Source organism: Puma concolor, chromosome A2 (genome assembly GCF_028749965.1).
Source record: "Puma concolor isolate L17-30 chromosome A2, mPumCon1.1.hap2, whole genome shotgun sequence".
Classification (NCBI taxonomy): domain Eukaryota; kingdom Metazoa; phylum Chordata; class Mammalia; order Carnivora; family Felidae; genus Puma; species Puma concolor.
The window spans coordinates 160,687,220-160,702,672 of record NC_141668.1 but is presented as its reverse complement, the minus strand read 5'-3'; the positions used below and the strand labels follow the sequence as shown (position 1 = coordinate 160,702,672).

The 15,453-nt window shown below is 49.7% G+C and overlaps 1 protein-coding gene across 1 annotated transcript; it reads left to right on the top strand.

Annotated features, from left to right (window-relative positions):
- The first annotated feature begins 5,292 nt into the window (after positions 1–5,292).
- TEKTL1 (tektin like 1) lies at positions 5,293–14,853 on the top strand. The gene is made up of 7 exons (XM_086698823.1): positions 5,293–5,934; positions 6,824–6,928; positions 12,398–12,596; positions 12,988–13,154; positions 13,296–13,391; positions 13,486–13,599; positions 14,429–14,853. The coding sequence occupies exons 1-7, from the start codon at positions 5,365–5,367 to the stop codon at positions 14,678–14,680; spliced, it is 1,503 nt and encodes a 500-aa protein (XP_086554949.1). The 5' UTR covers positions 5,293–5,364; the 3' UTR covers positions 14,681–14,853.
- The last annotated feature ends 600 nt before the right edge of the window (positions 14,854–15,453 follow it).

Sequence of the window (15,453 nt, the reverse complement as noted above, 5' to 3'; positions counted from 1 at the left end):
CCATTGGGCTGAGTTAGAAATATGTGAACTTTGGTGTGTTGGGAGGAGGGAGATGTGTCTAACCATAACTATATATATGGGAGGAGGAGTGGAGGGAAATACTGGAGTGAAATCAAAACGGGTTCATAACAGATCTCTCTGGATGATAAAATTATAGATGATTCTCATTCTCTTCATTATATTTTTCTGCATTTTACACGCGTTTACACAATGTGTACCTGTTACTTTCATAGCATAAAAACAGGCTTATTTGTTAGCTTAAGAGAGGTATTTGGGTTTGAAAAGTAATGAGAATTCTTCCTACCCCTCTGGTCATGTATATGAATGCTTCTGAGGCATTCTCTGGCTTTCATCATTTCTGCTCAGCCGCACGTAGTTGAATTCTTGGAGACTGAGAGTTGACCCCAGCCAGGCTGCTATAACAAAATATCATAGACACGGTGGCTTATAAGCAACAGAAATCTATTTCTCACGGTTCTGGAGGCTAGGAGATCCAAGATCAATATGCCATTGGATTCACTGTCTCATGAGGACTTCCTGGTTCATAGACAGCCAAATTCTCGCCTTGCCTTCACATGGAAGAAACAGAAAGGGAGCTCTCTGGGGTCTCTTTCATAAGGCACCAATTCCATTTATAAGAGTTCCACCCTCATTACCTAATCACCTCTCCAAGGCCCCACCTCCTAATGCCATCACGTTGGGCGTTAGGATTTTACATACAGACCCGTTTGGGATTAGCAGGTCCCAACCAAGGCTGTGACCAACAGGCTTTGAAAGCAGAGCAGACGACAGTTCACTCATTTCTCAAACACACGCATATAATGTGTCGGGCTACCGGAAAGTATCCATCAGAGCCAGGAACTAGAGATGAGTTTTAGAAGTTGCTATAGTCACGCTCGGGTCAGAGGATGAAAATGAGAAGTTGGCGGACTGAGCACTGAACCGCAGAACGCACCGATGTCAAAGTTGAAACAATGGTGCTATGCATTAGGAGTGTGTTGGTCCCAACGGGTTGAGCCAATAAAAAGCCAGAATGGAACAGACCACACCCCGACTCATGGCCCTGATGAATTCCACCAGAGGCGCTTGTTAGAGCCCAAATCCTCCATACGTGGCCGGGCGCAAGAAAGCTTCCACGGGTGTCCCACAGGTAGTTGGGCAGGAACAGTGCCCAACAGAAGTGCTCTGTACGTCAGGCAGCAAAACAACCCAGTACAACCCTCTGGCTGGGAAAACAGAAGCACTAACTGAACAAAGCAAAGGTTGGGTACAGCATGTTGTCCCAAGTGGACTGTCCCCCTGGGTCTTTGTGAAGCCCTCTCTGCCTCTCTTGGTATTACAATAGCCCATTCATCTATTCACTCAATTAATAAACATGAAAAGTAAGCAGTTGCATGGGGCGCCTGGGTGGCTCAGTCGGTTAAGCGTTCGACTTGGGCTCAGGTCATGATCTCACGGTGTGTGGGTTCGAGCCCCGCGTCGGGCTCTGTGCTGACAGCTCGGAGCCTGGAGCCTACTTCGGAGGCTGTGTCTCCCTCTCTCTCTCTCTCTGCCCTCCCCCACTCGTGGTCAGTCTCTCTCTCAAAAATAAATGAACGTTAAATTTTTTTTAAAGTAAGCAATTGCATCATGCTTATTCTCTGTCAGCCACCATCTTAAGCTGTTTTCTCTCTCTCTCCTTTTTAATGTTTATTTATTTATTTTGAGAGAGAGAGAGAGAGCAGGGGTGGGGCAGACAAAGAGGCTGCACTGGCAGTGCAGAGCCCGATGTGGGGCTCAATCCCACAAACCTTGACATCCTGACCTGATCTGAAATCAAGAATCAGACGCTTGACCGACTGAGCCACCCAGGTGCCCCTAAGCTCTTTTCTCATATTAACTCATTTAATCCATGCCACGATCCTATTATCCTAGTCAACAGATGAGGAAACGGAGGCACGGAGAAGTAAGGGACTTGCCCAAGGTCACACAGACAGTAAGTGTCTGAATCATAAGATGAGCCCAAGTCATCCAGCTCCAGAGTCTTGACCATGGCACTATCCTGACTCTAGTGAAGATCTGTTGTGCAGACACCATTGGGCCCAGCGACTACGCTAAACCCACATTCCTGTAGGTCCTGGACACAAGCCTCCATTGCTGAAGATTACCTGCCTCCATTGCTTCCTGGTGACCCTGCTGGGTCTCCAGCATGACCGGACTGGGAGGCTTTGGTTGACTGTCTTACTCCTCGCCATTACTGAATGTGTCCTTTGTTTTTGCAAAGCCAGGGTCATTCATTCCTTCTTCATCCTTACGCCTCTCAATCACTTAACAAGAAAATACACACTCAGCCCTTCACTCACGTATTCATTTAATAATAAATGTTTACTGAGTGCTTAATATGAGCCACAATCTGTACTGGATCCCGGGTACGGTAGCATATGAGAGAGGCAAGGTCACTACCCTCCTAAAACTCACAGCCTGATGGGCAAAATGAAAAAAGGAGAAAAGAAAAAAATCAGGGGCGCCTGGGTGGCTCAGTCGGTTGAGCGACCGACTTCAGCTCAGGTCATGATCTCACAGTTTGTGAGATCCAAGTGAGTTTGCGAGTTCAAGCCCCGCGTCGGGCTCTGTGCTGACAGCTCGGAGCCTGGATCCTGCTTCCAATTCTGTGTCTCCCTCTCTCTCTCTGCCCCTCCCCCACTCATGCTCTGTCTCTCTCTGTCTCAGAAATAAATAAACATTAAAAAAATTTTTTTAAATAACAAATTAAATGTCCATCAATGGATAGACAAAATTCTGGCATATAAATATAATGGAACTTGGTCATAAAAAGAAATGAAACGCTGGTACATGGTACAGCATGGACAAACCTTGAAATCATTGTGCTAAGAGAAAGAGGAAAGACACAAAGGGTCACAGCGTATGATTAATTTACATGAAATATGAGAACAGGCAAATCCATGGAGACAGAAAGGAGACTAGTGTTTGCCCCGAGCTGGTGGGGGGTGGGGGGGGGGAGCTCAAATGGGAAGTGACTGCTGATGGGTATGGGGTTTTACGTGGGGGATGATGAAAATGCTTTGGACCTAGATAGAGCTGGCGGTGACACAACATCATAAATATGCTACTAAATGCCTCTGAATTGTGCACGTTAGCATCATTAGTTTTATTTATGAGAATTTCATCTCCAAAAAAAAAAAAAGGAAACAAATAAAATGATCACAGCCTATGATTGCCATCCATTCTTTCATCACATGCGTTTGAGAACCTACTATATGCCATGAGCTACGCTGGGCACTTGAGAGGAAGGTTCTTTCTAGGATTGGGGGAGGGGGCGGATTCTAAAGTAAATAAATGGATAAGAGGCTTTCAGGTAGTGATGAGTGACACTATATGAAGCCCGTAAGCCTAAGAGAGCTACTTTTGAGCAAGTAGTCCAGGAAGACCTGTCTAAGAGGTGAGACCTCCATGAGGGACACCAAGAACCAAGCCAGGCAAAATCTTAAGGGAAAGAGATCGAACCAAAAGATAACAGCAAATGCAAAGACCCTGGGGTAGGAACTAGCATGATGTGTTGGAGGAATACAAAGACAGCCAGGGAGGCTGGGGCACAGTTAGTGGACCTGGGGGTGGGAGGTAGCAGACGAGTTAGTTCAGGGAAGTGAGAAAAGCCAGATCACGCAGAGCCTGGTGAGTAAAGAGTTTGGACTTTATTCTCAGTACCACGGGGTTCACTGAAGGGCTTTAAGTAAGAAAAGGATGTGCTCTGGTGTAAAACGTAGTGCTGGCCGTGGTGTGGAGAATGGATCTGAGGAAGCAGGTATAGGCAGAGAGATCATGTGATGAGGGTTGATGACGGCAGTGAGACTAAGAATGTTGGCGGTAGCAGCGGAAGAAAGGATGATCCCATTGGGGATAAATTTTGAAGATAGGGCTGGCAGAACTTGTGGATGGGCTGGATGCAGACATGAAAAAGTAAGGAAGCTGCAAAGTTTTTAACGTAAGCGACTGGGGTGGCTGGTGGGCCAGCGATCAAGTCAAGCAAAACTAGTGGAGGGAAAGATTGGGGCGATGCGTCAAAAGTTTGGGGTGCCTACCAAATGCCCAAGTAAACAGGCCACTGCTAGAAAGAAACAAAGGAGATGACGCGATGGAGAACTGGGGGGGAGGCGTGGAGGGCAGCCGTCTCTTCTTTCTTCCCCAGACTGGAACCTGCTTCCTATGTTGAAGGAAATCGACATCAGCTGCGTCTCTGTAGGAACTAACGTTCTCCATTCTGCCGTTGAAACAAGAGTCTCAGGTGCGGCGCACTCTCCTAGCTTCCCTTGCAGCCGGGGCATGGCCACGTGACACAGGCTCAACCAATTAGATGCAGCCAGCTTACAGCCTGGGAACCAGAAAGGTGGAGAGGCAGGTGCCATGGAGAACTGACTGGTGGGGGGCTGCCTCCAGCAGCAGCCTCCAAGATAGACCACACAGCTGAACGGTTCTGCAGTGGTAGGCGCCACGTGTCTTGTTGTTGTTGTTGTTATTGTTGGTCTGGGGGGAGGCGGTTGGTTTTGGTTTGGGGCCGTTTGTTTGTTTGTTTGTTTGTTTGGATTTGGGCTGTGATTCTGACTGTATGGCCTTCTTTTCTGTTTCTCTGGATTGCACCAAGAAGTCCTGAGCGGTGGGAAACAGTAGAGCTGAGATATGGTACTAAGGAACGAGCCTTTTGGGGCACCTGGGTGGCTCCGTTGGTTAAGCAGCCGACTTCAGCTCAGGTCATGCTCTCACGGTTGGTGAGTTCGAGCCCCGGGTCAGCCTCTGTGCTGACAGCTCAGAGCCTGGAACCTGCTTCAGATTCCGTGTCTCCCTCTCTCTCTGCGCCCCCACCGCTTGTGCTCTGTCTCTCTCTCAAAAATAAACATTTTTTTTTTATTTTTTTAAGGAAGGAGCCTTTTAAGATAGTGATATTTGAGCTCGGTTCTGAAGACTGGAAAAGAGCCAGCCCTGGGAGGGAAGGACAGGCAAAGGAGGATGCCACCCGGAAGGAACAGCGAATCCGAGGCTTTGACAAGGCGGGAAAGAGCTTAGCGCGTCCCAGCAGCTGGAAGGAGGCCTGTGTTGCTGGAGGGAAGAAGCGCCAGCGAGAGAGGCGCTAGATGAGGCCGGCTTCCCGCAGGAGCCAGGATGCCAAGCCACCCCGGCCAAGTTCCAAAGCAAAGACTCCATCCGCGCCTCTCTCCAGCCTTTCCCCTCCCCCACTGCCGGAACTGCGCGCTGTTGCCACCGTCGCCATGGTGATGGGCACTCTGTTTCACTCCCCGTTCCGGCCAGGAGCGAGCGGCGCGTCTTTGGGAGTCCCTGCCTCTCCCCGTGGGGAGACACGAAGCCGGGACCATGCCCGTGCTGATCCCCCCAGCCGAGCGCAGCCAGGACCCGCGCGTCGGGGCTCCGGCGTGGCGCCAGGCGGCCACGGCCACCCTGCAGAAGGCGCGCCAGCTGACCGACCGCTGCGAGCAGGAGGCGGTGACCATGTGGCAACCCGAGGACAGCGTGCGGGAGCCGCACGTGGCGCGCCACCTCTGCCGCGCCGCCTACATCCTGCCCTGGCGCTTCCGCGTGGAGATGCTCGCGGGCGGCGGCACAGTGGAGAAGCCGCCGCCGGGCGAGGGCGTCACGCTGTGGAAGGGCAAGGTGAAGCCCCCCGCCTGGCACGCCCGCCTGCCGCTGCCCCTGCACCGCGACGCCCGGGCCCTGCAGAGCGCCGAGGTGGTGCACGCGCACGCGCGCGGGGCGCGCCTTGCCGCCGCCCGCCTGTGCCGCGCGCAGCACCAGGTCAATGGACAGCTGTGGCTGCTGCAGCGCCAGCGTGAGGCCACCGACCGCGGGCTCGCCCAAGTCCGCAAAGGCCTGCTTATTAACCAGCAGAGCAGCAAGCTTCGGGGCTACCGGCCCAAGTCTGAGAAGGTGGGACGCTGCCCCCCCGCCCCACCCCACCCCACCCCAGGCCCAGTGGCAAAGCCCGAGGCCTCCGATCCCAGGTAGATGCTCGGCCTGAGAAAACCCTCCCCGTAGAGAGAACCCCCACCTCCACCCCAGGAGTAAGGGCACCAGAAGATGAGGACACCCCTCAAGACGGGGTGCCTCGATTCTGAGCCCAGAAGGTGAGGCCCTCCCGTGGGCCTGAGACCCTCAAAGCCCAGTGAAAACACATCCAAAGCCCCACACACACCTCGCTGAGGACAGTAGGTGATGTAAACCCACCCCAAACCCCCACCCCCACCCCCCCCCAGCCCCGCTGAGGACAGTAGGTGATGTCCTGGTCCCAACCCTTGAAACTCCCCTCAAAATGTTTTTTTTTTTTAAGCCCCAGTCCTCCCCACCACAGCCTCCGAGAGTGAGAACCCCTCCTCCTGCCTCATCTGGGGAGAAAGGAACAGGTCCTGCTTACAGGTTGAGACCCTCAAACTCTAAGTCCTTGCACCTGGGAGTCACGTCCCCAGCCAGAGAAAGAGCGAGACCCCCTAGTCTCAGCCCTGGTGACGTCCTCCCCGTAAAGTGAAACCGCAGACCCTCACCCCAAAAGTGGGGAACATTCCAGCCTCCCCAGGGGACGACGAGACCCCACACGGAGAAGCTCCCACCTCCACCCTCTAAAGGGTAAGACACCCCACCCGGTGAGAGCCCCCTGAAAGAATAAAGGCTTCTCAGAGAGATTCCCAGTGGGCAAGAGCACCCCCAACTCCATTCTCCAAACTGAGAGCTTACGAACTTGGCAAACCCTCTACTACCCTGGAAGGAGAAATCTCCATCCAGCCCTCTCAAAGGTGTGAGAGAGTCTCTCCTTGTCTGCTAGGTCCCTGACAAAGCTGACAGTATGCTTACCTGGGAGAAGGAGGAGCTTAAGAGCATGAAGAGGAAGATGGAAAGAGATATGGAAAAATCCGAGGCCCTGCTCAAGGTTGGGAATACCTCAGGTCAAGTTAAGAGGGCTGCAGGTGGATCCAAACGGGTGAACTGCTCTGACCTTGGGGACCGTAGCCACAGCAAACCCTCAATCCACACCCCTGCTCACCCTAACCTGACATTCACTGTATTTCCACTTTGTGAAATGGGGAAACTGAGGCTCTGAGAGATGGAGTTGGGCCTCAGAATAACAATGAACACCCCTTCTGAGCCGAGCCCTGTGCAGTCACTGAGCTAACATCTTAAAACACTCCTGTGAAATAGAAACGATGATCCCCTCATTAGAGACAGGAAAACTGAGGCTCAGAGAGACACAGACTCAACCAAGGCACAGGGCTAGCCAGTGGCAGGGCTGTGGGTCAAGCTCAGGTGTCTTTTTGCTTTCCATCCTTATCAAGATATAATTGACAATTTATTTTTTTTATTTAAAGTTTTTTTTAACGTTTATTTATTTTTGAGACAGAAAGAGACAGAGCATGAACAGGGGAGGGTCAGAGAGAGAGGGAGACAGAATCTGAAGCAGGCTCCAGGCTCTGAGCTGTCAGCACAGAGCCCAACGCGGGGCTCGAACCCACGGACCGCAAGATCATGACCTGAGCCGAAGTCAGACGCTTAACCGACTGAGCCATCCAGGCGCCCCTAATTGACAACTTAAAATTGTATATATTCAAGATGTACAACTTGATGATTTGATAATGGTCTGGTTTCTCTTCAGAGCGCATAAATCTTTCACCTTTTACAACTTGATGATTTGATATATGTAGACATTGTGAAATAATCACCATAGTCAAGGTAGTTAACATATCCATCACCTCACATAGTTACCTTTATGTATGTGTGGGAGAACACTGAAGATCTAAACTCTTAGCAAATTTCAATTATAAAATGCGATATTGTTCTCTATAGTCACATTGTTCTATATTAGATCTCCAAACTTAAGCATCTTGCATCACTGAAACTTTGTGCCCCTTGACCAACATTTCCCCCATTTCTCCCTCCCCCCAGGGCCTGGAAACCACCATTCTATGCTCTGCTGCTATGCATTTGACTATTTTAGATTCTACATATAAGTGAGATCTTTTTGCATCTGGTTTATTTCATTCAGCATAATAATGAACCTCCAGGCTCATCTATGTTGTCATAAATGGCAAGATGTCCTTTTTCAAGGCTGAATAATATTCTGTTGCATATATATTATATACATATTATATTATCTATCATGTATTATACTATTATATATTATTAATATATGATGTTAATATTATAAAACATTGATTATTATCTTAGTATGTTATATAATTTATAATATGTATATTATATATTACATTACATATTAATATAGTCTATAACAATATATATTGTATGCTATATACTATATATTATAGCATATAAACTATATAATATATGCTATATATATTAATATGCCATATCTTATGTACTGTAATACAATACATAATACATAGCATGTATAATATATAATATATATTATTAAGTATCTTTTTAATATATATTAACTATGATTATATCATTATATAATATTATGATTATATAATTATTATAAATTTTATATAGCTTACATATGATATAATATAATTATAATATTATATAATAAATAATATGTTTATATAATTATATTATATTATATTACATTTACATAATTATATCATTATACAATTATATATTATATCATATTATATAACATAATTTCTGTATATGATATATGTAAATATACAACATATTTTAAAATATTACATGTTATAATATATTCTATATTACATAATTATTTTATATATTATAGTATATTAAGATATCAATGTTTTGATTATAATACATCAATATTATATAATTAATATGATAATAGTATATATATCACATTGTTCCTTATTCACTAACCTATCAACAGACATTTAGATTGTTTTCATGTCTTGGCTATTGTAAGTAATGCTGAAATGAACATGGGAGTGCCGATATCTCTTTGAGATCCTGATTTTCTTTGGATATATACCCAGAAGTGGGAGAACCACCTTGTGAGTCAGTTCAGATGTCTTGAGCCTAGCTCTTTACATGTAATATGTGCTCAATCTTTGCCACCTCCAGCCAGAGACGGTCTCTCACTACATCCTTCACTCTTGCAACAAGGGTTTCTTTATGAGGGCACTAATGAAGACGAAAAGGCAGCCAGGTTTGATGGAACACTTGGGACTGGTTAAAGTTAGCTAGTAACTTGTGTGTGCTTTTGACTCATGTATTTAACAACTATTAATCCAGTACCCCGGTGTCTGGGTACCATGCTTGCCTCTGAAGACAAAGTAATGAAGAGGACAGAGACGGCCTTGCCCTCACAGAGTTCACATTACAAGGACATTCAAATAAGGGACAGACCAGGGTCCTGGGTGAGGTTGGGAGAGGAAATTTAAGAGCTGGTTGCACCACTATCCGTGGTGCTGAACCTTAGCTGTGCTCACCCACCACACCCCCCAGGCCAGGGTCATATTCTTTTAAATCTGGTGAGTCCTGAAAAATCCTTTGAGAAAGTCTGAAACTGACAAGGGAGAAGACCCTGAGGTTGGCCCCAGTAGGGAAGGGTTTGCAAGAGAGAAAGGTGAATGGAGAGGTGGGGAAAAAAAAACAGAGATGGAAATTGAGAAGGGCCACTGGAGAGGCCTAATGTACATATTTCTGGAGAAAAATGCTTACATCCAAACAGACCTGTTTCAACTTAAGATAATGAATTCAAATTGACACTCAGAACCTTCCCAGGGATCTCACTGCGTGTGTCTAGAAGGTTTGTTGTCCCACTGGGCAAGTTATTTCATTCTTTCTCTTCCTTCAGACCTCTCCATTCCTGCTTTCTTCATTCTCAATGAATGACCCCAACTCATGGGAGTCACTGAAGGGAACCTTATTATTCCTCTGCCAATGCTGTAATTCCGTCTACCTCTGCACCCACCTTCTCCCCGTTCTCCTGAATCACCAATATTTCCATCTTCATTGGATCATTCTCACCAGTGAACGAATGGGGAATTATTCTCTAACAAGTACAGATCTGTTTGGGATAATAAAAAAAAAAATTCTGGAAACAGACAGAGGTGGTGGTTATACATTAATGTCACTGAACTGTGCACTTAAATGGTTAAAATGGAAAATTTTGTTATGTCTGTTTTACCACAATACAAAACAAAACAAAAACAAAAACCTCTAGATCCCATGCTCCCCTCCAGGTAATCCCCATTTCTCTGATCCACTCACTAACCAGTCTTGTCTGCATATATTGACGCTGTCACTTCTTTTTTTTTTTTAATGTGTATTTATTTTTGAGAGAGACAGAGAAACAGAGAATGAGCAGGGGAGGGGCAGAGAGAAGGAGGCAGAATCAGCAGCAGGCTCCAGGCTCTGAGCTGTCAGCACAGAGCCCAATGCAGGGCTCAAACTCAAGAACCTCAAGATCATGACCTGAGCCGAACTCAGACACTTAACTGAGCCACCCAGGCACCCCAACCCTGTCACTTTTGGGGGGCAGGAATTGGACTGGTTTTCCCCACTGCATCCCCACTCCCTGATACACTGCCCAGCATACACGAGGGGCTTGATGAATATTTGAATTAATGAATGAAAGACTTTTCAAATCTATTTTTTACTCAAATGGTTGAATCCCAAAGATACAATATTCAAAAAAGAAGCTAGACATAAAGTACACATGGTATGGTTCCATTTATATAAAGTTCTAGATTTCAAAAGCAAATTTCTTTGAAGAACCAGATAGAAAATATTTAAGGTTTTGCGTGAAATGCAGTCTCTATCACAACTACTCAATTAGGCCAGTGTAGGGGCACCTGGGTCATGATCAGGTCATGATCTCACATTTGTGAGTTCGAGCCCCGCATCGGGCTCTCTGCTGTCAGCACAGAGCCTGCTTCAAATCCTCTGTCCCCCTCTCTCTCTGCTCCTCCCCGCTGGCACTCTCTCTCTCTGTCAAAAATTTAAAAAAAAAACATTTTTTAAAAAAATTAGGGCAGGGGCGCCTGGGTGGCGCAGTCGGTTAAGCGTCCGACTTCAGCCAGGTCACGATCTCGCGGTCCGTGAGTTTGAGCCCCGCGTCGGGCTCTGGGCTGATGGCTCAGAGCCTGGAGCCTGTTTCCGATTCTGTGTCTCCCTCTCTCTCTGCCCCTCCCCTGTTCATGCTCTGTCTCTCTCTGTCCCAAAAATAAATAAATGTTGAAAAAAAAAATAAATAAAAATAAATAAATAAAATAAAAAAATAAAAAAATAAAAAAATAAAAAAATTAGGGCATTAAAGAGGCACTCATTGGGATGAGCACTGGGTGTTGTATGGAAACCAATTCGACAATAAATTATATTAAAAATATTAAAATAAATAAGGGGATAATTTATTTTTAAAAATTAAAAATTTAAAAAAAAAAAATTAGGTCAGTATAGCACAAAACAGCCAGAGACAACACGTACATGAATAAGTGCAGCTGTATTCCAGTAAAGTTTTAGTTACAAAGAGAGGCAGCCAGTCCATAGGCTGTAGCTTATGGACATCTTAAGAAACAGGCAAGGGGCGCCTGGGTGGCTCAGTCAGTAAGCATCCAACTCTTGGTTTCAGCTGAGGTCATGATCTCACGGCTTCTTCATGGGTTCAAGCCCCACATCAAGCTCTGTGGTGGCAGTGCGGAGCCTGCTTGGGATTCTCTCTCTGCCCCTCCCCAACTTGTGCTGTCTCTGTCTCTCTCAAAATAAATAAACTTTAAAAAAAAAGAAAAGAAAAAAGAAAGAAAGAAACAGGCAAAACTAATCTGCAGGGCAGCTTAGAGGAGAGGACGACGGGCACCAGGAACCAGGCACCAGGAACATTTCTGGGATGATGGCAATATTCTATATTTTGATGAGGGTGGTGTTTATATAATGGATATAACTTTTAAATAACCACAAGTATCAAAGAAATGCGATATACTTCATTTTATAATGGTGGAAGTAGGGTTTGGGTGGGAGGAGGAGTTCAGATAGATGTTGGTGGGGGAGATACTCTGAGGACAGCGGAGGGCTCCTGGTACTAATTAGAGCAAAGGAGGAGAGACCCTGAGGCTAGGGGAGGGGATCAGCCCTGAATGTAGCTGGGGAGCAAAGGGCTGATACAGGAAGACTATTGGTCTTTTAGATGGGGCCTTTATAGATGGGGCTGTGGATGGGGGGAGGGGCTTTCTTGGGGTGCCAGAGCAAAGCCAGACACAGAACCCAAGGAGAAAATGACACCTAGGACAGGGAAGCTACCACCAGCCCCTACTGCTCTTCCCCTCTCCACCCAGGGATCACTGAAGGCTTCTGGACAGGGGAGGGGTGCGGGGAGGGAGGTGGCAACGCTTTGCAGCCTCCAGCCGAGAAATCGCTTCGGGCTGCCTCTCCCAACCTCCCAGCTCACTCTCTGCCTTTTTCTCTGCTCCCTCTGCTTCCTCATTCCCAGGCCCTGGCCTCCTGCCGCGATACTCTGGCCTTCTGCTGTAAGGAAAGGCTCCAAGCTGTGGACCTTATGAACCAGCCGCTGGATAAGGTTCTGGAGCAGGCTGGCCGCCACTCCTGGGTGAACCTCTCCCGCATCCCTTCCCCGAGCTCTCAGGGCCAAAAAACGCCGCCTCCAGACCCTGTGGGCACCTATACCCCAGGTAGGCCTCCACAGAAAGGAGCGCACTGCAGTAGGTACCCTCGGGTGCCCACTCCTCCTCCACTGCTCAGCCACTGCCATCCCTGGGGAATTGCCCCCCTAGTGAGGGGGGCTGAGAGCTCATCTCCACTGAGCCCAAGTTCTTGATTGGCTCTTCACGCCCACTCCTGCTTCCCACACACTCCTGCCTGCCAGCACTCCCTCAGTCAGTCCGGGACGCTACTTCTACGAACTCCTCCCCTGGACTTTGTCCAGGTCCTTCAATAAAGTCCGCTCGCCCAGGGCCCAACACAACCTGAACACAGAGGAGGGGGGCTCAGAGAGCCAGGGTCGCCAGGGTCCGGGAAAAGGAGGCCTTGACTCTCCAACGAGTGTCCCCACGCCGCCCGCAGAGTGCGCCACGGCGCTGTACGAAGCCAAGCGACTGTTGATGGAGTCCAAGGACACCTTGCTGGAAATGGCAAAGAACGTGGAGGACATCCGGGCGCAGCAACATCAGATAAGCGATCGCGTGTGCGCCTTGTTGGCGCAGAAGATGCGGGAGACCTTGGAGCTGAAGGTGGGCGCGGCGGATGCGACTGCCCGTTGGTGGGGGGGGGGGGGGGCTAGGATGGACCACGCGGGACTACGGGGGGGAGGGGCGCGGGAGCAGAGGAGCCAGGAAGCCACTGTGATCCCCCTGTGCTCCCACCCCACCCAGGAAAGAATGAATATGACCTTAGGACTAATGCGGGGAACTATCCAGCGGTGCACGAAATTCAACCAGGAAATGTACATCACTCACGGCCTCATCAAGGTGGGTTTTGGCGCCAGACCGTGCGGGGTGGGACCAGGGTCGCTCGCCAGGCCGGCCCGGGGGCCTCACTGCCCCGCACACCGCACTCCGCCAGGGTCCTCTGTCAAAACGTCACCTGGAGACCCGAGAGAAGCTGGACAGACCCCTGGTTCGCGTGTACCAGAGACACGTGGGCACCCAGCTGCCCGAAGCCACGCGCCTCGCCCAGGTATGCTCCTGCGTGGCCCCCTCCGCGCCTTCCCGCCCTCTGCAGGTGCAGCCGCATCCCGATGGTACTGCTGCCCCAAGCACACCTGACCCAGGTAAGACCCCCTCACCCAGGGCTGTCAGTCCTTCAGCTCCGGGAGGAGGCCCTCGGGTACCCACACCTGTCTCAGAAAAAGTGCCCTCCTGAGCATTGGGTGTTGTATGGTGTGTGTGTGTGTGTGTGTGTGTGTGTGTGTGTGTACAGAGAGAGAGAGAGAGAGAGAGAGAGAGAGAGAGAGAAAGTGCCCTCAATCTCTGCCCGCCTCGCTCCCTCTTTTTTTTTTTTAATATAATTTATTGACAAATTGGTTTCCATACAACACCCAGTGCTCATCCCAACAGGTGCCCTCCTCAATGCCCATCGCCCACTTTCCCCTCTCCCTCCCCCCCCCCCCCATCAACCCTCAGTTTGTTCCCAGTATCCAAGAGTCCCCGTAAGGCCCTCTCTCAGCCTAGCTGCTTCAGGCACGCCCGCCCAGAGGCTCCCACCTCCCAGGTCCCGGCCGCCCCTGCCCCTCGCTCTCCGGGTGCGTCCCCTTCTCCATCCCCTGCCTGTTTCCGATTCCCTTTCCAGCATTTCTGGCCCCAGTGTGTGCCCCCCTCCCTCCGATCTCTTCGAGCCCCTTCCCAGGAGGGGACCTCCCGCAGGCACGCGTGGCCCAGGTGTGCCCTTGCCCTTCGGAGGCCCGCCCCTTCCTAGAGGTGTGCTCCTTTCACACCCGCACCGGCCCGGGCGGGTTCGCCCACCCCAGACAGTGCCCAGCTCCCAGCTCGGTCCCCGCACCCCCCAGGGCACTGAGAAGCTGCAGCGCCACATCTCGCGCGTGGAGGAAAACCTGCAGGAGCTGCTCGCCACGCGCCAGAACCTCGCCCGAAGCCTCAAGTGCAAGAGGATCGGGTACGAAGTGGACTTGAACGTGGTGCGCCTGCGCCTGCTCCAGGGGCACCCGCGCGTGTACCACCAGCAGGCGCAGCGCCTGGTCAACGACTGGGACCCGCGCACGCCGCCGCCGCGCGCGGAGTCCAGCGCCCCCGCCAAGTGACAGGCGGGCCCTCTGCCCCGGCCATCCATTCGGCGCGTTTCTGCCTGCCGGGGCCTGCGGAGCAGAGACTGGACGGCTCCGTGGCCCTCCCTCCCTGCCTCTCGCCTGACCTGCCTTCCCTCTAAGCATCCTCTAGCAGAACTATAATTAAAAAGGACACTGATTACCACGTAGGAGGCACCTACTGTATATCACTCACTTACCCTACACCACCTGATGGGCAGTGTATGCTGGGAGTTAACAGCCTGGACTGGGGCTCCAGATTTCCGGGGCGAATTCGAATCGCAGCCCCCCAAACTCAAGCTGTGTGGCCTTGGGCAAGTCCCTGCCCCCCTCTCTGGCCTCAGTGTCTTCACCTGTAAAACGGAGAGGATTACAGCATCCATCTCAAAGGCTTGTAGGAAGGACAGAGGAGTCCGTGTGTGAGGCCTGTGAGAACGGTAGCTGCCCAATGTTACGCCGCGGATAAGCGGACGAGCTGAAATTGTAAGCCCTGATTCTAAAGCCTGCACTCTGAGCAAAATTTGGAGCTCCCCTCTGTCCTCCCCTCTTAGATGAATGCAGGCCCCCCCGCCCACACACACACTTGCTGCTGTTATTAACGCTACACACACACACACACACACACACACACACACATAGAATATAACTACCACAATGAATGAGAATTCACTGTATTTGCAAAGGTGGAGGCAGGATACAGGAAAACCTCAACGGACAGCAGGGGACCAAGGTGCTGGTAATTGTGGAGAGCCGCCTTTGCCACTCCTAAA

What these genes read in the sequence shown, in the direction of transcription:
- TEKTL1 (XM_086698823.1), top strand. Translation starts at nt 5,365, where the DNA reads ATGCCCGTGCTGATCCCCCCAGCCGAGCGCAGCCAGGACCCGCGCGTC. An exon ending in AATCCGAGGCCCTGCTCAAG is followed by an intron (nt 6,929 to 12,397) that starts GTTGGGAATACC and finishes CCTCATTCCCAG; the next exon opens with GCCCTGGCCTCCTGCCGCGA. An exon ending in TCACTCACGGCCTCATCAAG is followed by an intron (nt 13,392 to 13,485) that starts GTGGGTTTTGGC and finishes GCACTCCGCCAG; the next exon opens with GGTCCTCTGTCAAAACGTCA.